Source organism: Colletes latitarsis, chromosome 8 (genome assembly GCF_051014445.1).
Source record: "Colletes latitarsis isolate SP2378_abdomen chromosome 8, iyColLati1, whole genome shotgun sequence".
NCBI lineage: Eukaryota > Metazoa > Arthropoda > Insecta > Hymenoptera > Colletidae > Colletes > Colletes latitarsis.
Window position 1 is genome coordinate 13273457 of NC_135141.1, and position 22131 is coordinate 13295587.

Sequence of the window (22131 nt, forward strand, 5' to 3'; positions counted from 1 at the left end):
TGGTATTCTTAATTTTCATCTTATTTTGGTCTCCAGAATACCCCATTAAAATTTTTCCCAGGGGTGGCCGAACACCCTGTATATGCATCTATAAAATGAAAAAAGATAGTGCAGTTATGGACACAGAAAAACATTCAGAAAGGCACCCTCAAGCAAGATGTCATGTACGGCCCTAAGTGCCGCAGCAAGAGTCGGTCCCAACCCTCAAGAGTTTCTACATCTCGGACTCACGTGATATTTAAACACAAACTCTATTAAAAAAAGAAAAATTTCTGGATCTTTTCAATTTCTAATGAAAGTGTCAACATTTATAAACACTCTTATTTTTATATCTAGTTTTGTTTTTATTTATTTTTGTTTTTTACCTGTCGATATATTGAATAATATATACAGTTAAAAAAAGGTATAATTAACTGAGTTTCTCTTTAATGATGTAAACCAAACAAACCAAAAGGCCTCCTTAAACCAGTAAAAAAAATTCAGAAATTCTTTCACAATTTTTAAATAGTATGTTTTAATTATAGTAATTTATATTTACTAATACATGTGTGTAATTTCTTAATTTAAATAAACTGAAATTAGTTGTTAAAATGTTATTGTACGATATTTGCAGAACATTAACAAGATGATATATATAAGATGTGCTTGTACTTACAAATAGTCAATCAACAAAAAAAAAACAACAACCACAAATGACTACAATACGAACGAAATGTCAAGTAATTTATACATTTGTATGACACTTTTTACAGCACATCCTGTACATATAATACATTTACCTAATACATAGTTGTATATTAATTATTATCCTTATTTCAAAAGTGAATATTAGAAATTTGTAACTTTATTATATTAACAGTTACTTATGACTTTTACTTCAAAATTGCAATTTTTTAGTTTGTTAATATTATTCGTATTATGATTTAATACTATTTACATTGATATTCTTCACTATTACAATTATAACTTTATAAAATAGTAGCATTTTTACAAATCTTTATGTATAGCACTTATAACTTTATTTATTTGGACCCTGTAGAAAAAAGAAGAGAACACTGGAAAAATAATATTAAGAAGTCATTGGAAGAAATCTAATAGTTTTCTGCAATTGAACTAAATAGCACCAACTTGTATAATAGGAATTAACAGTTTAAAGGCATCTTGAATATATGAACTTGCATTTGAAGCCTGTTAAAAAGATGAGAGAATTAATTTTGTATAGATCTTGTATATTTCATTGATATAATATCACAATATTTACTTACCTCCATAAAAATTGTTGTTATATTACTTTTAATAATGTCTGGTTTGTCTGAAGCTTCTAAAAGTGCATGTAAAGAACTACAATAAGAATTGGCAAGTATTCCAACTTGACTGGTTAGAATATGCGTCAAATGAACTAATGCATCTGCCTCGTTGACGGTGCTTCTGTGTTCTTTAATTAAAAGTAATTCTGCAGTTTTATGAAATCTTTCCATAGAAAAGGCTGTGAATTGCGCCAAAACAGAAATAGCATGTTCAAATATTTCTCGATCAGTATGTACTACAGGCAGTGAGAGATAAGCTTCAAATTCTTCGCAGATCTAAAATCAGTAATAAAATCGATATGATACATTTTTTATTTATACTATACAGGGTGTTCGGCCACCCCTGGGTAAAATTTTAATAGAAGATTCTAGAGGCCAAAATAAAACGAAAATCAAGAATATCAATTTGTTGACTGAGGCTTCGTTAAAAAGTTATTAAAAATTTAAATTAAAAAATTTCAAATCATTCTGAAAAAATTATTTTAGGTTGCAGCGTTCAATTACAATCATTTTCGGTGAATAGACATACCCCGAAATTCTATGCACTTTTGAAAAAGAAAAAAAAATCAAATGTGAAGCCAGAAATCCTTCCCTCAAATTTAATGCGAATCTTTAAAATATCATGACTCCTGAACGGACTGGAGGATTTCAATTGTTCAAAATACAAACAACGCGTATTTTATTGGAGAATATGTAGAAATTCTAAAAATATTGAAAAAGTTGCTCCTTGACATCGTAAAGTGAGAAAAACTCCGTAAAACTGCTCCAATTTTCAAACGGCCATAACTCCTACAATAATAAAGGTATCAAATTGAAATTTTTTTCTAAAGCAGAGCCCATGGATACCTACGAAAAAGTATTAGACAACTTTTCCGTGGAGCGTCAAACAAATTTATTAAAAATGAAAAACAAATATTTAAGAAAAATCGACAGGGGTAGTAGATGCCTAAATTTTTCAACAAAATTCAAAAATTTCAAATCGCTATGGAAAAATTATTTCCGGCTGCGGGGGTTAATTACAATAATTTTTGGTGAATAGACATACCCCGAAATTCTACGCACTTTCGAGAAAGAAAAAAAAATCTAATGTGAAGCCAGAAATCCTTCCCTCAAATTTAATGCGAATCTTTAAAATGTCATAACTCCTGAACGGATTGGAGGATTTTAATTTTTCAAAATACAAACAACGCGTATTTTATTGGAGAATATGTAGAAATTCTGAAAATATTGAAAAAGTTGTTCCTTGATACCGTAAAGTGAGAAAAACTCCGTAAAACTGCTCCAATTTTCAAACGGCCACAACTCCTACAATAGTAAAGGTATTACATTGAAATTTTTTTCTAAAGCAGAGCCCATGAGTACCTACAAAAAAGTATTAGACAACTTTTCTGTGGAGCGTCAAACAAATTTATTAAAAATGAAAAACAAATATTTAAGAAAAATCGACAGGGGTAGTAGATGCCTAAATTTTTCGACAAAATTCAAAAATTTCAAATCGCTATGGAAAAATTATTTCCGGCTGCGGGGGTTAATTCCAATAATTTTTGGTGAATAGACATACCCCGAAATTCTACGCACTTTCGAGAAAGAAAAAAAAATCTAATTTGAAGCCAGATATCCTTCCCTCAAATTTAATGCGAATCTTTAAAATGTCATGACTCCTGAACGGACTGGAGGATTTTAATTGTTCAAAATACAAACAACGCGTATTTTATTGGAGAATATGTAGAAATTCTAAAAATATTGAAAAAGTTGCTCCTTGATACCGTAAAGTGAGAAAAACTCCGTAAAACTGCTCCAATTTTCAAACGGCCATAACTCCTACAATAGTAAAGGTATCAAATTGAAATTTTTTTTCTAAAGCAGAGCCCATGGATACCTACGAAAAAGTATTAGACAACTTCTCTGTGGAGCGTCAAACAAATTTATTAAAAATGAAAAACAAATTTTTATGAAAAACGACAGGGGTAGTAGATGCCTAAATTTTTCAACAAAATTCAAAAATTTCAAATCGCTATGGGAAAATTATTTCCGGCTGCGGGGGTTAATTACAATAATTTTTGGTGAATAGACATACCCCGAAATTCTACGCACTTTCGAGAAAGAAAAAAAAATCTAATTTGAAGCCAGAAATCCTTCCCTCAAATTTAATGCGAATCTTTAAAATATCATGACTCCTGAACGAACTGGAGGATTTTAATTTTTCAAAATACAAACAACGCGTATTTTAGTGGAGAATATGTAGAAATTCTAAAAATTTTGAAAAAGTTGTTCCTTGACACCGTAAAGTGAGAAAAACTCCGTAAAACTGCTCCAATTTTCAAACGGCCATAACTCCTACAATAGTAAAGGTATTACATTGAAATTTTTTTCTAAAGCAGAGCCCATGGATACCTACGAAAAAGTATTAGACAACTTTTTCGTGGAGCGTCAAACAAATTTATTAAAAATGAAAAACAAATTTTTATGAAAAACGACAGGGGTAGTAGATGCCTAAATTTTTCGACAAAATTCAAAAATTTCAAATCACTATGGAAAAATTATTTCCGGCTGCGGGGGTTAATTACAATAATTTTTGGTGAATAGACATTCCCCCGAAATCCTGCTCATTTTTGAGAAAAAAAATTCAGAACGGGCAGAACTTTAGACGTTAATAACTTTTTAACGAAGCCTCCATCAACAAATTAGTATTCTTGATTTTCGTCTTATTTTGGCCTCTAAAATCTCCAATTAAAATTTTTCCCAGGAGTGGCCGAACATCCTCTATACAGGGTGTTGTAATAACAAAGTTATTAAGCTTTAAAGTTCCGCCCGTTCTGAATTTTTTTCTCAAAGATAAGCAGGATTTCGGGGGTATGTCTATTCACCAAAAATGATTGTAATTAACCTCCGCAACCGAAAATAATTTTTCCAAAACGATTTGAAATTTTTTTTTCCGTCGAAAAATTTCACACCTTTTCGAATTATTTTCTAGAACATGGGTATGATTTCGACGGTATGTCTATCGACCAAAAATGATTGTAATTGACCCCTGCAACTAACAATAATTTTTTTACAAGGATTTGAAATTTTTTAATTTTATCGAAAAATTTCACACCTTCTCGAATTTTTTTCTAGAAAGTGGGTAGGATTTCGGAGGTATGTCTATTCACCAAAAATGATTGCAATTGACCCCCGCAACCGAAAATAATTTTTCCAAAACGATTTGAAATTTTTTTTTTCTGTCGAAAAATTTCACCACCTATTCGAATTTTTTTCTTGAAACTGGGTAGGATTTCGGGGGTATGTCTATTCACCAAAAATGATTGTAATTGAGCCCCGCAACCGAAAATAATTTTTCCAAAACGATTTGAAATTTTTTTTTCCGTCAAAAAATTTCACACCTCGAATTTTTTTCTAGAAAATGGGTAGGATTTCGGGGGTATGTCTATTCACCAAAAATGATTGCAATTGACCCCCGCAACGAAAAATAATTTTTCCAGAACGATTTGAAATTTTTTAATTTAATTGTTAATAACTTTTTAACGAAGCCTCCATCAACAAATTAGTATTCTTGATTTTGGTCTTATTTTGGCCTCTAGAATCTCCCATTAAAATTTTTCCCCGGAATGGCCGAACATCCTCTATATGTAGAGAGCAAAACGCTTAAAATTACTATCTCCATTTTCATTAATTTTATTATCGGTAATTATTTAGAAGTTTGCCCTCCACACCGATTTTCGTGACCTTGAAATATGTTGTCGTGGTCATCATTTTGAACAACTTTTCCCTATACATGTTACCGCCGCTCGGCCTTAATTCCGGAGATATTCGTAAAAAACTATAGTTTTACTAATGTCACCAGTACACTGTATTCCGAGAAAAATGGAGACTGAATAGTGATTGAAAGAATGATTGAAGTGGTTTGAGGTTATATTTTCTGGCGGTAAATGTACTATACAGAGATGACTTGATGGCTAGGCACGCTGATTGGCCGTAGCGTAATAACGACACCTGCTCTCACACGCATTGTCATTATTGGCTGAGCCGCTCACAACTACAATTCCATCGCGTGACAAAGGACGCGAACAAAACGCATAGGGACAAAGTAGGATAGGACAAGAGTTAGTGTGACATTGGCGTAACCGTACGCCCAAAATACTAGCCGTGAATAGGACAAAAGTGTATCTTTCGTAGTTATGGTGGCCCTACTACTATACAGAGATGACTTGTTGGCTAGGCACCTACAAACTAAACGGGGCAAGGGCAAGGAGAGGTCTTCGCGTCGCCTTAATCCCACTAGAGAGGCTCGCTATGACATCACGCTGCATAGTAGTAGGGTCTCCATAACCACGAAAGATACATTTTTGTTCTATTCATGGCTAGTATTTTGAGCGTCGGTTACGCCAATGCCTCCCAGTCTTGTCCTATCCTACTTTGTCCCTATACGTTTCGTTCACGTCCTTTGTCACGCGATGGAATTGTAGTTGTGAGCGGCTCAGCCAATAATGACAATGCGTGTGAGAGCAGGCGTTGCTATTACGCTACGGCCAATCAGCGTGCCTAGCCATCAAGTCATCACTGGATAGTACCTCCAGTAGAGCCTCTCCAGTGGGAATAAGGCGGCGCAAAGACCTTCTCTCCTTGCCCTTGCCCCGTTTAGTTTGTAGGTGCCTAGCCAACAAGTCATCTCTGTATAGTACATGTTCAAACCACGTATTATGGAATGCCCTAATTTTGAACATTTGAACATTAGTTGTCTATAATAAAACTTCATTATCTTATTGCACTTTGTACAATTCATTGTAACATGAATTACTTTTCGTTCGATTGAAAACTCTAACAACTTATCGTAATCATTACACAGAGTTAAAAATTCATATAATTTCATTTTGAGTGTATTTCTTAGCACTATAACGACTTTAACAGCATGGATACTCGTGAGTTTGTCAACAGCTAGCTCGTAAACTAATGACAAGACATCACTTGGAAGGAATAGGTATCAAATACCCAACAAACGCAAAAACATAACTGTTTCAACAAGAAGAATACGTTAAGCGATAGCCTATGCCGAAACAAAGTGTTCAGGAAGACGACCTTGACAACATATTTCAAGGTCATGAGAATCGGTGAGGAGGGCAAACTACTAAATAATTACCTTATTATCTTGCGAAAGAATCGGTAAATTAAAAGAAACATTGTTAAAAAAAGAAGGTTATTTCTTGCATAACATAAAAATATCCTAGATTGAGGCATGCCAATCACCTTCATACGTTTACACGGAAGTATGTTTTTTTTTTTGTACTACAGGATTGTAGTCAATTATTCTGACAAAAGGTCGTACATTTAACACGTAATTCTTAGATTTCTGAAGATCCAAGTGATGGCAAAAATGTATGGTAATCGATGTATAACCCAAGGTTCTGGATTCAAATTTCACAAAGAATAAAGTTGTTTGTTTATTTTCCTTTCTTTATATTTATAGTTTTCGCCCTTATTTTTTACAATGCCTCGGATGGTATACATTATAAAAGCATGGGAAACAAACATTTTTGGCAATGAAAGAAAAATTAGAAATGATGAAAGGAGCACAAAAAAAAATGCTATTTATTGTGAAATTCAAACTCAGAACCTTAGGATAGGAACTTATATCTATTCACTTTCGCCATTACAGCCAATAACATAACTGCAAATGTAAATAAAAATACAGTATTGCACACTTAAATTCCAATGTTATTCTAAAAGTAAGCTCGAGCTTCTTGACCAACAAACAAAATAGATACAGCGAGAATAAATGTGAGAGTTATAGAAGACTAAGCAACGATGACAGAGACAGACAGCATACTTCGAAGAGATACTGCATGTATTATAATAAAATATTTAATTTCAAAAATATAAATTTCTGTAATGTTCATCTTAGCTTCATAAAAATGCGGCCAATGGCAATGGATTGGTGAAATTCTCTGGATAAAAACAAGTCCAAACACGATATGAATTGGAAGAGTTTTTCAATAATTAATCCAAATATGTACCCATTTACATTATTAAAGAAATGCTTCTAGCGCAGATCAAGATTAGTCCCATTTATGTCGTGTTTGGACTTTTATCGGGATAACTTTAACATTTACAAATTTTTGAAATTAAATGTTCTATCATAATGTACGCGGCATCTTTTTGAAGTATGTGGGCTCCAACCCTGGGAAAAATTTTAATGGGGCATTCTAGAGGCCAAAATAAGACGAAAATCAAGACTACCAATTTGTTGATGGAGGCTTCGTTAAAAAGTTATTAACGCTTAAAGTTCAGCCAGTTCTGAATTTTTTTCTCGAAAATGCGTAAAATATCGGGGGTATGTCTATCCACCAAAAATGATTGTAATTGAACCCTGCAACCGAAAATAATTTTTCCAAAACGATTTGAAAGTTTTCTTTTCCGTCGAAAAATTTCACACTTTCTAGAATTTTTTTCTAGAAAGTGGGTAGCATTTCGAGGGTATGTGTAATGACCAAAAATGATTATAATTGACCCCCGCAACCGAAAATAATTTTTCCAAAACGATTTGAAATTTTTCTTTTTGTCAGTCACCCAATTAGATTGTCGATAAAGAATTTTTTTCTCCAAAAAGGAATAGGATTTCGGGGGTATGTCTATTTATCAAAAATGATTGTAATTGACCCCTGCAACAGAAAATAATTTTTCCAAAACGATTTGAAATTTCTTTTTTCCGTCGAAAAATTTCACACCTTCTAGAATTTTTTTCTAGAAAGTGGGTAGGATTTCGAGGGTATGTGTAATGACCAAAAATGATTGTAATTGACCCTCGCAACCGAAAATAATTTTTCCAGAACGATTTGAAATTTTTTTTTTGTCAGTCACCTAATTAGATTTTTGGAAAAGAATTTTTTTCTCGAAAGTGCGTAGAAATTTGGGGGTATGTCTATTCACCAAAAATGATTATAATTGACCCCCGCAACCGAAAATAATTTTTCCAAAACGATTTGAAATTTTTTTTTTTTGTCAGTCACCCAATTAGATTGTCGATAAAGAATTTTTTTCTCCAAAAAGGAATAGGATTTCGGGGGTATGTCTATTTATCAAAAATGATTGTAATTGACCCCTGCAACAGAAAATAATTTTTCCAAAACGATTTGAAATTTCTTTTTTCCGTCGAAAAATTTCACACCTTCTAGAATTTTTTTCTAGAAAGTGGGTAGGATTTCGAGGGTATGTGTAATGACCAAAAATGATTGTAATTGACCCTCGCAACCGAAAATAATTTTTCCAGAACGATTTGAAATTTTTTTTTTGTCAGTCACCTAATTAGATTTTTGGAAAAGAATTTTTTTCTCGAAAGTGCGTAGAAATTTGGTGGTATGTCTATTCACCAAAAATGATTGTAATTGACCCCTGCAACCGAAAATAATTTTTCCAAAATGATTTGGAATTTTTCTTTTCCGTCGAAAAATTCCACACCTTCTTGAATTTTTTTCTCGAAAGTGCATAGGATTTCGGGGATATGTGTAATGACCAAAAATGATTGTAATTGACCCCCGCAACCGAAAATAATTTTTCCAGAACGATTTGAAATGTTTGTTTTTGTCAGTCACCTAATTATATTTTCAGTAAAGAATTTTTTTCTCGAAAGTGCTTAGGAATTCGGGGGTATGTCTATTCACCAAAAATGATTGTAATTGACCCCTGCAACCGAAAATAATTTTTCCAGAACGATTTGAAATGTTTGTTTTTGTCAGTCACCTAATTATATTTTCAGTAAAGAATTTTTTTCTCGAAAGTGCTTAGGAATTCGGGGGTATGTCTATTCACCAAAAATGATTGTAATTGACCCCTGCAACCGAAAATATTTTTTCCAGAACGATTTGAAACTTTTGAATTTGATTGTTAATAACTATGTAACGAAGCCTCCATCAACAAATTGGTATTCTTGATTTTCGTCTTATTTTGGGTTCTAGAATCCCCTGTATACAGGGTGTTCGGCCACCCCTGGGAAAAATTTTAATGGGGGGTTCTAGAGGCCAAAATAAGACGAAATTGTTGGTCTTATGACCCCCAACATATGACCCCCTTATTCGACTATACGATGGATTTTGCACGAGGCATTGCTTTTACTGTTATACCATGAATTAGGGCCAGATGCTGTTTATATGTCCACTAGCGTATCAATAATTAAAGTTAGGCAGATTGTATCAACTAATAACGAATAATAATTTTTAATTTGTTCGTGAACGTAACGTCCGTTTACGTTTCCATGAATGGATTTTTTATACAGACATCTAGAGAAGCGAAGCCGTGTATAAAAACTAGTTTACGAATGAATCTAAAATTTGTATTACTTGTCAACAATACGTGAATTACTTACATTATGCAACTTTTCGTATGTAATAATAATTCCAAGATCATTACAAGCTTCTTCTAGTCTAAATTTTAAATCGTCCACTCTATCCTCTTTTTCCTCGCTGTCATCTAATTCACATAGTTCTTTAACTTCTGCTAATGTTTCTTGAATAGAATTTAATTCAGTTATATTTAAACTGTTCAAATACTGTTGTATTTTAATATTACTTTGTTTCGATAACATTTCTAATGCTTCTAAGTGAACAAGGCCTTGATAATCATCGAAAAGGCTTTCAAAGTGTATTTTTCTCATGTTTTGCTTTTCTTCGATCGTTTTTTCAATGGTCTCGGCTTTTTCTTTAGCTTCTCGAAGAACTTGCGATAGAATTGGTTTTTCCGCTTCGTTCATGAAAAAGGCCCTTTTTCTTTTTAAACCTGGATCACCTTCTTGTAAAACTTCCATTGTTTTCTTACCAATGGCTTCCAATGTATCTAATCCACCGGTCATAACTTTGCTTCCAGTTGATTCAACCAATTTTGTTATAGAAGATACGCCTGACATAAGGTTTCCAAATCCAAATGAAGAAAGTTCCTCAGACTGCTCTGTATTATCATCTGCAAATCAAATTAATTATAACACAAATTTAATAATTACTAAAAAGCCTTTTAAAATATATGTTATATTTTATTACATACGATTATACAGGGTGTTCGACCACCCCTGGGAAAAATTTTAATGGGAGATTCTAGAGACCAAAATGAGACGAAAATCAAGAATACTAATTTGTTGATGGTGGCTTCGTTAAGAAGTTATTAACGTTTAAAGTTCCGCCAATACTGAATTTTTTTCTCGAAAATGGGTAAGATTTCGGGGGTATATCTATTCACCGAAAATGATTATAATTAACCCCCGCAACCGAAAATAATTTTTCCAGAACGATTTGAAACTTTTCAATTTCGCTGAAAAATTTAGGCACCTACCCCTCTCGATTTTCCTTAAAAATTTGTTTTTGATTTTTAATAATTTCGCTTAACGTCCTACAGAAAAGTTGTTTAGTACTTTTTTGTAGGTATTTGTGAGCTCTCCTTCAGAAAAAAATTTCAATGAGATACGTTCATTATTGTAGGAGTTATGGCCGTCTGAAAATTGGACCACTTTTATGGAGGTTTTCACATTTTACGGGATCAAGAAGCAACTTTTACAATATTTTTAGAAATTTGTACATATTCTTCACTAAAATACACGTTGATTGCTTTTTTAAATATTAAAATCGTTCAACCTATTCAAAAATTATGACGTTTTCAAATTTTGGAGTGACATTTCTGGCCTGAAATTATATTTTCAGTAAGGAATTTTTTTCTCGAAAATGCGTAGGATTTCGGGGGTATATCTATTCACCGAAAATGATTATAATTAACCCCCGCAACCGAAAATAATTTTTCCAGAACGATTTGAAACTTTTCAATTTCGCTGAAAAATTTAGGCACCTACCCCCTATCGATTTTCCTTAAAAATTCGTTTTTGATTTTTAATAATTTCGCTTGACGTCCTACAGAAAAGTTGTTTAATACTTTTTTGTAGGTATCTATGGGCTCTACTTCAGAAAAAGGTTTCATTGAAATATATCCACTATTATAGGAGTTATGGCTGTTTGAAAATTGGACCATTTTTATGGGGATTTTCTAACATTACGGGGCCAAGGAACAACCTTTCCAATATTTTTATAATTGTTACATATTCTACACTAAAATACGCGGCGTTTGGCTTTTTGAATATTAAAATCGTCCGATCCGTTCAGAAGTTATGGTGTTTTAAAGATCCGCATTAAATTTACGGGAAGCATTTTTGGCCTGGAATTATATTTTCGGTAAGGAATTTTTTTCTCGAAAATGGCTAGGATTTCGAGGGTATGAATGTTGACCAAAAATTATTATAATTGGTTCCTGCAATCAAAAATAATTTTTTTTGAACGATTTAAAATTTTTTAATTTTGTTGAAAAATTTCACACATTCTCGAATTTTTTTCTCCAAACTGGGTAGGATTTTCGGGGTATATCTATTCATCAAAAACGATTATAATTGACCCTTGCAATCGGAAATAATTTTTTTAGAACGATTTGAAAAATTTTTTTTTTCGCCGAGTAATTTTATCACCTACCCGAATTTTTTTCTCGAAGGGGGTAGGATTTCTGGGATAAGTGTATTCATCAAAAATGATTGTAATTGACCCTCGCAACCGAAAATAATTTTTCCAAAACGATTTGAAATTTTTTAATTTAATTGTTAATAACTTTTTAACAAAGCCTCCATCAACAAATTGGTGTTCTTGATTTTCGACTTATTTTGGCCTCTAGAATCTCCCATTAAAATTTTCCCCAGGGGTGGCCGAACACCCTGTATAGTGTGTCTCAAATTTTAATAGCCAAACTTCGTAAATATATTCTAAATTGGAACTAAATAAGAAAAACGTGTTATACAGGGTGTTCGGCCACCCCCGGGAAAAGTTTTAATGGGGAACTCTAGAGGCCAAAATAGGACGAAAATCAAGAATACCAATTTGTTGATGGAGGTTTCGTTAAAAAGTTATTAACAATTAAATTCAAAAATTTCAAATCGTCCTGGAAAAATTATTTTTGGTTGCGGGTGTCAATTACAACCATTTTTGGGAAATACACATACTTCCGAAATCCCATCCATTTTCAAGAAAAAAAATCGGTTAGGTGCCTAAATTTTTCGGCGAAAAAAAAATTTTAAATCATTCTAAAAAAATTATTTTCAGTTGCGGGAGTCAATTACAAGCATTTTTTATGAATACACATACCCCCAAATACTAATCAGATTCGAGAAAAAAAATTCCTTACCGAAAATATAATTTCTGGTCAGAAATGTCTGCCCGAATTATCATGCGAATTTTCAAAACGTCATAACTCCTGAACGGATTGAAGGATTTCAATGTTTGAAAAGGCAAACGACGCGTATTTTGGTGGAGAATATGTAGAAATTCTAACAATATTGAAAAAGTTGTTCCTTGATCCCGTAAAAAGAGGAAAACCCCATAAAAATGGTCCAATTTTCAAACAGCCATAATTCCTACAATAGTGAATATATTTCAATGAAACTTTTTTCTGAAGTAGAGCTCATGGATACCTACAAAAATGTATTAAACAACTTTTTCATATAGTGCCAACCAAATTTATTAAAAATGAAAGAGAATTGTTAAGAAAAATCGACAAGGGTGCCTAAATTTCTCAGTGAAAACAAAATTTCAAATCGTTCTAGAAAAATTGTTGTTAGCTAGAGGGGCCAATTACAATCAGTTTTGGTCAATAGACATACCCCCGAAATCCTACCCACTTTCGAGAAAAAAATTCGAGAAGGTGCCTAAATTTCTCAGCGAAAAAAAAAATTTCAAATCGTTCTAGAAAAATTGTTATTAGCTAAAGGGATCAATTACAATCATTTTTGGTCAATAGACATACCCCCGAAATCCTACCCACGTCCGAGAAAAAAATTCGAGAAGGTGCCTAAATTTTTCGACGAAAAAAAAAAATTTCAAATCGTTTTGGAAAAATTATTTTCGGTTACGGGGGTCAATTCCAATCATTTTTGGTCATTACACATACCCCCGAATTCCTTCGCATTTTCGAGAAAAAAATTCCTTACCGAAAATCTAATTAGAAGCCTAAATTTTTCGACGAAAAAAAACAATTTCAAATCGTTCTGGAAAAATTATTTTCGGTTGCGGAGGTTAATTACAATCATTTTTGGTGAATGGACATACCCCCGAAATTCTGCCCACTTTCTAGAAAAAAATTCGAGAAGGTGTGAAATTTTTCGACGGAAAAAGAAAATTTCAAATCGTTTTGGAAAAATTACTTTCGGTTGCGGGGGTCAATTACAATAATTTTTAGTGAATAGACATACCCCCGAAATCTTGTGCATTTTCGAGAAAAAAAATTCTGTACATGTAGAACTGTAAACGTTAATAACTTTTTAACGAAGCCTCCATCAACAAATTGGTATTCTTGATTTTTGTCTTATTTTGGCCTCCAGAATCGCTCATTAAAATTTTTCCTAGGGGTGGCCGAACACCCTGTATAAACATAGGCTTGAGGCCGTTTAATGCTCTATTAAAAGATTATAACAGAAATATGGAATGCAAAAAAAATATAATACAGCAGTATTGACATTTAGTCTGTTTATGCAAGCTACATTTACTAGCTAACTTTGTCAAACACTTAGGAGGTAGTTTTATCAATTATTTACGAATCATGAGCATTCAGACACATGTCTCGTTTATGGCTTCTGGAATGGGACTATTAAACCTGCTGTGGAAAAGTATAAACTGTCAAGGGTGGTAGTCTAAGATTGCCCAAACTCATGTTGTACAAAAAATGTACTAAACAAGAATAAATTTGCGTTTGTGAATCGATACGTAATCTTAACCAAATGAAATCCAAATAAAAATAAAATTCATAGAGTAATAAATACGATTCTCGATCGCTATTAATTCTGTATTGTCAAACACAGTGAACATTTTAAAACAGAGTCTTAATTATTTTTAGCAGTGGTAAAAGAATCATGCTACCTTTGAAGATCTCACATAGTAAACGCAACTTCCTTTAACAGACTGCATGTAAATATTGTTGAAATATACCTACATTGTTTCACAGTAATCACGAGTCCGTTTCCATTGTATTTCTTATTTTTGTCATAATTTTCTAACGAAACATACAAGAAACTATGCTTATACAAAGTGTTCCCGAGTTAAATGTTGAAACTTTAGATACGAATATAGAATTATAAAACAAACAAATTTTTCCTCTGGAAATATGCTCGCAAACACTGTCTTCAAAAGATATTTACTTCTGAAGTTATAAGAGTATAGAAATAATCTAGATTTATCTCGTTTATTGATGAAGAAAAATATGGTTATTATATATTTTATTCAAACTACCTCCAGTTTGGAGTGCAAATATCAAGATGCAACATATTAGAATCCTTCCATCTCCGAAACAGAGACATTTCAATGTTATCTATTCCTAAAATAACTTTAAAAGTAAATATTTGTTGAAGAAAGCGTTTGCGAGCAAAAATTTGTTTGTTTTACAATTCTTATCTCAATATTCTCTATATTCTTATCTCAAGTTTAAGCATTTAACCCAGGAGGAACACCCTATGTAACAGTTTTTATCATTTATACCCATAAAATACAGGGTGTTCGGCCACCCCTGGGAAAAATTTTAATGGGAGATTCTAGAGGCCAAAATAAGACGAAAATCAGGAATGTCAATTTCTTGACTGAGACTTCATTAAAAAGTTATTAAAAATTTAAATTAAAAAATTTCAAATCATTCTGAAAAAATTATTTTAGGTTGCAGCGTTCAATTACAATCATTTTCGGTGAATAGACATACCCCGAAATTCTACGCACTTTCGAGAAAGAAAAAAAAATCAAATGTGACGCCAGAAATCCTTCCCTCAAATTTAATGCAAATCGTTAAAATGTCATAACTCCTGAACGAACTGGAGGATTTCAATTTTTCAAAATACAAGCAACGCGTATTTTAGTGGAGAATATGTAGAAATTCTAAAAATATTGAAAAAGTTGTTCCTTGACATCATAAAGTGAGAAAAACTCCGTAAAACTGCTCCAATTTTCAAACGGCCATAACTCCTACAATAGTACAGGTATCAAATCGAAATTTTTTCCTAAAGCAGAGCCCATGAGTACCTACAAAAAAGTATTAGACAACTTCTCTGTGGAGCGTCAAACAAATTTATTAAAAATGAAAAACAAATTTTTAAGAAAAACGACAGGTGTAGTAGATGCCTAAATTTTTCGACAAAATTCAAAAATTTCAAATCGTTATGGAAAAATTATTTTCGGCTGCGGAGATCAATTACAATCATTTTCGGTGAATAGATATACCCCGAAATTCTACGCACTTTCGAGAAAGAAAAAAAAATCAAATGTGAAGCCAGAAATCCTTCCCTCAAATTTAATGCAAATCGTTAAAATGTCATAACTCCTGAACGAACTGGAGGATTTTAATTTTTCAAAATACAAGCAACGCGTATTTTAGTGGAGAATATGTAGAAATTCTAAAAATATTGAAAAAGTTGTTCCTTGACATCGTAAAGTGAGAAAAACTCCGTAAAACTGCTCCAATTTTCAAACGGCCATAACTCCTACAATAGTAAAGGTATCAGATCGAAATTTTTTCTGAAGCAGAGCCCATGGGTACCTACAAAAAAGTATTAGACAACTTCTCTGTGGAGCGTCAAACAAATTTATTAAAAATGAAAAACAAATTTTTAAGAAAAACGACAGGTGTAGTAGATGCCTAAATTTTTCGACAAAATTCAAAAATTTCAAATCGTTATGGAAAAATTATTTTCGGCTGCGGAGATCAATTACAATCATTTTCGGTGAATAGATATACCCCGAAATTCTACGCACTTTCGAGAAAGAAAAAAAAATCAAATGTGAAGCCAGAAATCCTTCCCTCAAATTTAATGCAAATCGTTAAAATGTCATAACTCCTGAACGAACTGGAGGATTTTAATTTTTCAAAATACAAGCAACGCGTATTTTAGTGGAGAATATGTAGAAATTCTAAAAATATTGAAAAAGTTGTTCCTTGACATCGTAAAGTGAGAAAAACTCCGTAAAACTGCTCCAATTTTCAAACGGCCATAACTCCTACAATAGTAAAGGTATCAGATCGAAATTTTTTCTGAAGCAGAGCCCATGGGTACCTACAAAAAAGTATTAGACAACTTTTCTGTGAAGCGTCAAACAAATTTATTAAAAATGAAAAACAAATTTTTAAGAAAAACGACAGGGGTAGTAGATGCCTAAATTTTTCGACAAAATTAAAAAATTTCAAATCATTTTGAAAAAATTATTTTAGGTTGCAGCGTTCAATTACAATCATTTTCGGTGAATAGACATACCCCGAAATTCTACGCACTTTCGAGAAAGAAAAAAAATCTAACGTGAGACCAGAAATCCTTCCCTCAAATTTAATGCGAATCTTTAAAATGTCATAACTCCTGAACGGATGGGAGGATCTTAATTTTTCAAAGTACAAACAACGCGTATTTTAGTGGAGAATATGTAGAAATTCTAAAAATATTGAAAAAGTTGTTCCTTGACACCGTAAAGTGAGAAAAACTCCGTAAAACTGCTCCAATTTTCAAACGGCCATAACTCCTACAATAGTAATGGTATCAAATCGAAATTTTTTCCTAAAGCAGAGCCCATGAGTACCTACAAAAAAGTATTAGACAACTTCTCTGTGGAGCGTCAAACAAATTTATTAAAAATGAAAAACAAATTTTTAAGAAAAACGACAGGTGTAGTAGATGCCTAAATTTTTCGACAAAATTCAAAAATTTCAAATCGTTATGGAAAAATTATTTTCGGCTGCGGGAATCAATTACAATAATTTTTGGTGAATAGACCTACCCCCGAAATCCCACCCACTTTCTAGAAAAAAATTCAGTACGGGCAGAACTTTAAACGTTAATAACTTTTTAACGAAGCCTCCATCAACAAATTAGCATTCTTGATTTTCGTCTTATTTTGGGCTTTAGAATCTCCCATTAAAATTGTTCCCTGTATATTACTAAAATTTAGCCATTAAAAGCTGGGACACCCTGTATATAAAGTTGCTTAGTTTATTTAAAACTATAAACATCATTTGATGAAACGTTAGTCAAGATTGAACAAGGAGGCATTTGTAAAAAGAATATAATACCATTGATTGCACGATCTTCTGGACCCTCTGTCTTAGTGAAAGTTGATTCCTTGGGTATAGTAATTGATTCTTCTAAAAGCGTAAGTCCATGCGATACATGACTAGTTAACGTAGAAACTCCTGCACTAGCTGTATTGATTAAAGAATTTACATCCCAGTTACCCCAACTCCATCCTTTGGAAGAATTCTGTGTTTCTTGTCCTACCAATGACAGTCTTTTTAATATTGGTTGTAATTTTTCTTCAGTTAATTCCTCTGGTAATTCAATTTCACTTCCAAGCCCTTCCCATCCTTCGGGTTTAAACACTTCTTTAAACTTCTTGTCCGATTTCATTTCTTCCGGCATTTCTAATTCAGACAACTCGTCTGCTATCGATGCTTCTTTACATGAAACAGTTTTTCCTCTAGTCGATATATCATCTTGATTAACATTTCTTATTATAGTACATCTATCAGTCACAAGATTATTACTCTGTGTAACTTCAGTTCTTAATGTCTCTGTGCTTAACGCTTGTTGATTATCAACTGTCTCTGTCTCATTAGATGAACTCGTGGTTAGTCTAAGAGGAATTTCCGTATCGATATTTTTTACCGACGATGTATCTATTTTATTGTTACCGAAATTTATTTCTTTATCGTTTTCGTTCAGTTTCGAAGTTACGATACTTGTATCTGTTTGCGCACAGTTCAATTCTTGTGAATTGGAAAATGTATCCATATTATTGGTACTTTCAGAAGTCTTCTCGATATCGGTTGTTAATTGTTCATCTTTGTCATAATTACATGTACCTTTAACAGCGATATTTATATTCTTCTTCGGTATGTCTTTGTAATATTTCGTTTTATCTAATACCATACCTATGCATTTTTGTGCCTGTTTATTATAAATTGTATTCATATAAGACGTTTGAGGTACGTATTCCGCATCATCGTCAGATTCCGAATCTATCGCTGTCGGTGAATACCACTGTTGCGTTTGAATACTTCTTTTTCCACAGGTATCATGGTTAATCTCCTCGTCTGCACTTTCAAAATCATCGCTTTCAGACGTTGCCATGGTAATATCCCTATAATGCTAAGATTATTTCTTAATTAGAAAATAGTGGTGGGAACAAAACTAACACCACGTCTAACACCACCATTAATTTATGTTGTAATTATGTTTTAAGTTTTTATAAAAAAAATTGCATATTGTACAATATTTAGAGAACACTAGTGCCACATATGCACTCGCAATGAAATGCACAGGTTCAGCACATATTTTTCCAAACAGACAGTTTAGACACTTGGTAAATTTCATATAAACTTCATGATATTCCAGAAATTATTGCACATGCAAAAAGCACAATTTACAGCCAAAAGTCTTCGTTCAATTTCAACAATTGATTATATTGTTGTCATCCTTAAAGCACACTGAAACAGAAAGCATGAAGTGTTCATTTGTATCAAAAATCAGAATTGTTTTCAATAAATTTTGTTATGCATTTCTTTGTTATAATATTAGAAAAAGTCAATTTTAACTGAAATCGATCAAATTCCTTTACTATAAAAGAAAATACTTGTATTTTGTAGTTTATAAGCCAGTGTTATTGAAAATAACTGCATACAAAATCAAAATTAAATCTTGATTGATCAGAATTACGAGATAAATTCAATTTTTAAAAGGCATAAAAGTTGAGTATCAGTGAAACTAACAATGAAGTAAACGAAGAAATAATATAGTAAGTTACAAAATTATTGGCACAAGCACCTATTTACAAAGTACTTTCAATACTTTTTTTTTCCAGGACATATGCTCCGCATTTTCAGCTAACTATATAATACAAAAAAGTAACAATATTTATCGCAAACAAACAAAAATAATAATTTGTTATGCTTGCACTTTTTAGTACTTTGCAAAATAGCCTTTCTACTTAGTTATCTCTGTTGATCTTCTTTTTGTCAATTCAATTATTTTTTTAATATAATTTCATATTTATAGAATTCCATTCTGATTTCAGTTTAGTTTTCAAAACAGTTTTATTCAATATATAATGTTTTTGTATTTGTGTCCCAAATTTATCCCAAATTGTCTTGACAAAGTTGGGATCAGGCGATTGCAGACGTATATAGATAACTCCTGAACAATTGTTTAACAACCATTCTTTTACAATGTACATTTTATGGTTGGGATCATTATTTTTATACTGCAAGAATTTGTTTGAAATATCCATTTTTGAAGCACTTTGATCTAAATTATTTTTTAAAATATGTACAGTGTTTTATTTAGATTTTATTCAACGGCATGGAAATTTTCTATGTTGTCGTAACTAAGGCATCTTCACATTACGTTATGGCCTCCATGTTTGATACTTAATTGCAGATTCCTTGACTTGAGTACAATAATCCAATTCCCAAGCATTATATTTACTTTTATTATAGAAAATTACATTATACCAAAAATCGACAGGTTTCAATATATATTTCTTGACAAACTCTGATCGTTTTTCTTATGAACAGCACTCACAAGTGATTTTCATTGTTATAAAAATGTTTTCTAAGTACAGTGGAACCTTCCTTATATGAACACTTTATTATTTGAATGTTCTATTATATGAATGGTATTGCTTGACTTTTGGAACTAAATTTTATTCTCTAACGACAGTAAATATAATATTTCCAAGACAGATGATTGAATATTAATACGAAGGAACCACAATGCAGAATATTTAAAATACTTTTAAGCCATGATCCAATATAACGGTATATGTCGACATCTGTGTATGAAAAACTAGCATTGATTTACAAAGAAAATTTAAAAAAAATAGAAAAAAATTAAGTTTACCACCAAACTGTTACTTTCAATAACATAATGCATTTGTACATATGACATATACAGTTTGTTGATGGATTGTTTATAACACATACTTTGAAAATACTTTCTCAAAGCAATTGGTATAAAATATTTAAAGATATTGTATTTATAAAAAATTGAAATGAAAAGAAATAATTTTAGAAGAATGAACTAAAATCAACAATGAATTTACAAAGAAATTTATCCATTCAATGCCAAAGAAATTAAAAGAAGCTATGACACAACAATAATGTACTATAAAACATTGAACTGTAATTTAACACAACATTATTTAAATGTGCCAATACATACTTTTGTCCACGTATAAGATAATTTTAAAACATATTCTTATTAGTCATATATTTCTTACGTTATAAAAGTTTGTTTTGTTTTTGTATATAGACGAGCAAGGTATTCTTAATAATGATACATACAAAAAGTAAATAGTATAAACAATTGTCCCAGTAGTGGTAGATGTTCCTGTAGTAAATCACGAAAGTCTTTGTACACCCCCCTAAAATGATCGTTCGATTACAAACGCTGTACTGCTTTTCTTCCACATTTTGCCTCTTCCATCCGCTCCAAAAATATTATACTTACTTTCGCCAGTGAATAATACCCTTTCCCAAAATTGTATATTCTTGTTTTAATGTTTTTTTGCGAGTTCAATTCTCTTAGAACGGTCAATGTCATTGACTAAGGGGTTTCTTCAGATTTCTTTAAAATTCTTTTTCATTTCAGTTCAGATTTTTTTAAAATTCTTCGAATATTTTCAGGGTGTACTGTTTCCCCAAAATCATTTTCGACTTCTGCGACTATTTTTGGATCTTGGCGAACAGTTTGCAGTACAGATTGAATTACTTAGGATTCTAGGACGACCGCTGCGTGTTTTATTCTTATATTTACCAGTTATTTTTAATTTCTTTATTATGTACCGAATAGTAGAATGTTTTCTGCCCACGATGTTAGCAATTTCACGTAGAGATTTCTTCTCCTTATACAATTTAACAATTAATTCCTGCATTTCAAAGCTTGTTTCTCTCCTAAAAGCACTTATTGTCGCTAAATGATTGTTAAGAGATCTTTCAACTGAATCACGACGTCATGACATCATAAACAAAACATTATCAGGGAAGCCCAGGTATTATATTAGATTTACTACCTTTGTATTTTAGTGTACGAACAATTTTGTAACATACAGATTTCGTTTTTTCCTCATTGTATAAAAAACAATAAATTTTTATGTAGTTTAATGAATAATATCATATATAACAATAAATTAACATAATATTATACGAAATTGTTAGTTATTTTTTAAAAAATTACTATTTTAGGGGGTGTACGAAGGCACATATAAATACTTATGCATATGCAACACTGTATTTCCCTGTCGTCACAAAGAAGAAACTGTGCAACTAATTTTACAAGATCGGTGGAAAGTTATATTACGTTACGAATTGTTATTTTCGTTTGTTTACAATAAGTACTGTTACCCACTCGTACTATTTCGTTAGCCAAGAATGTAAAGCATATGTTGTGATAGACAAAGTATTAAACATAGTCTTATAAAACAAACGAATAAATGGTTTCTTTTTTAAATGTATACCTGTGGCAATAATTTTTTGTCTTACTGTATGTACTCATACCATAGAGAATTACGAGACATTCTGGTAGAGGCACCGACGGATTACCATCAGTTTATCCGTTCGTCCCGGATGTTGAACAATCAACGGTCAGGAGTGCACCTGCGTTTGGAAGTCGTACGGTGGTGCCGTCAGTGCAACATAACGGAAAATATGCGAAACTATGAAAAGAGCATCGCGTTCGTTTGTTCTCGTCGCCCTTCGTGCACAGCGGTCAGAGACACGAAAGCTATAAGCCAATGGAAGGGGG

At 32.1% G+C, this 22131-nt stretch overlaps 1 protein-coding gene across 4 annotated transcripts; it reads right to left on the reverse strand.

Annotated features, from left to right (window-relative positions):
* Nucleotides 1–489: 489 nt before the first annotated feature.
* On the reverse strand, nucleotides 490–22095 carry LOC143344910 (protein FAM114A2). Of its 4 annotated transcripts, XM_076771526.1 has the most exons (6): nucleotides 21885–22095; nucleotides 18264–18818; nucleotides 17406–18194; nucleotides 9664–10253; nucleotides 1266–1583; nucleotides 490–1188 (listed from the first exon to the last, which is right to left on the reverse strand). In XM_076771526.1, exons 2-6 carry the CDS (start codon nucleotides 18460–18462, stop codon nucleotides 1114–1116), a joined length of 1971 nt encoding a protein of 656 aa, XP_076627641.1. In that variant the 5' UTR covers nucleotides 18463–18818; nucleotides 21885–22095; the 3' UTR covers nucleotides 490–1113. The 4 variants fall into 4 exon arrangements, with proteins under 4 accessions (XP_076627641.1, XP_076627638.1, XP_076627639.1 ...); XM_076771523.1 differs by having other exon boundaries at nucleotides 17406–18818; nucleotides 21885–22094; XM_076771524.1 differs by having other exon boundaries at nucleotides 17406–18818; nucleotides 21870–22094.
* Nucleotides 22096–22131: the final 36 nt, after the last annotated feature.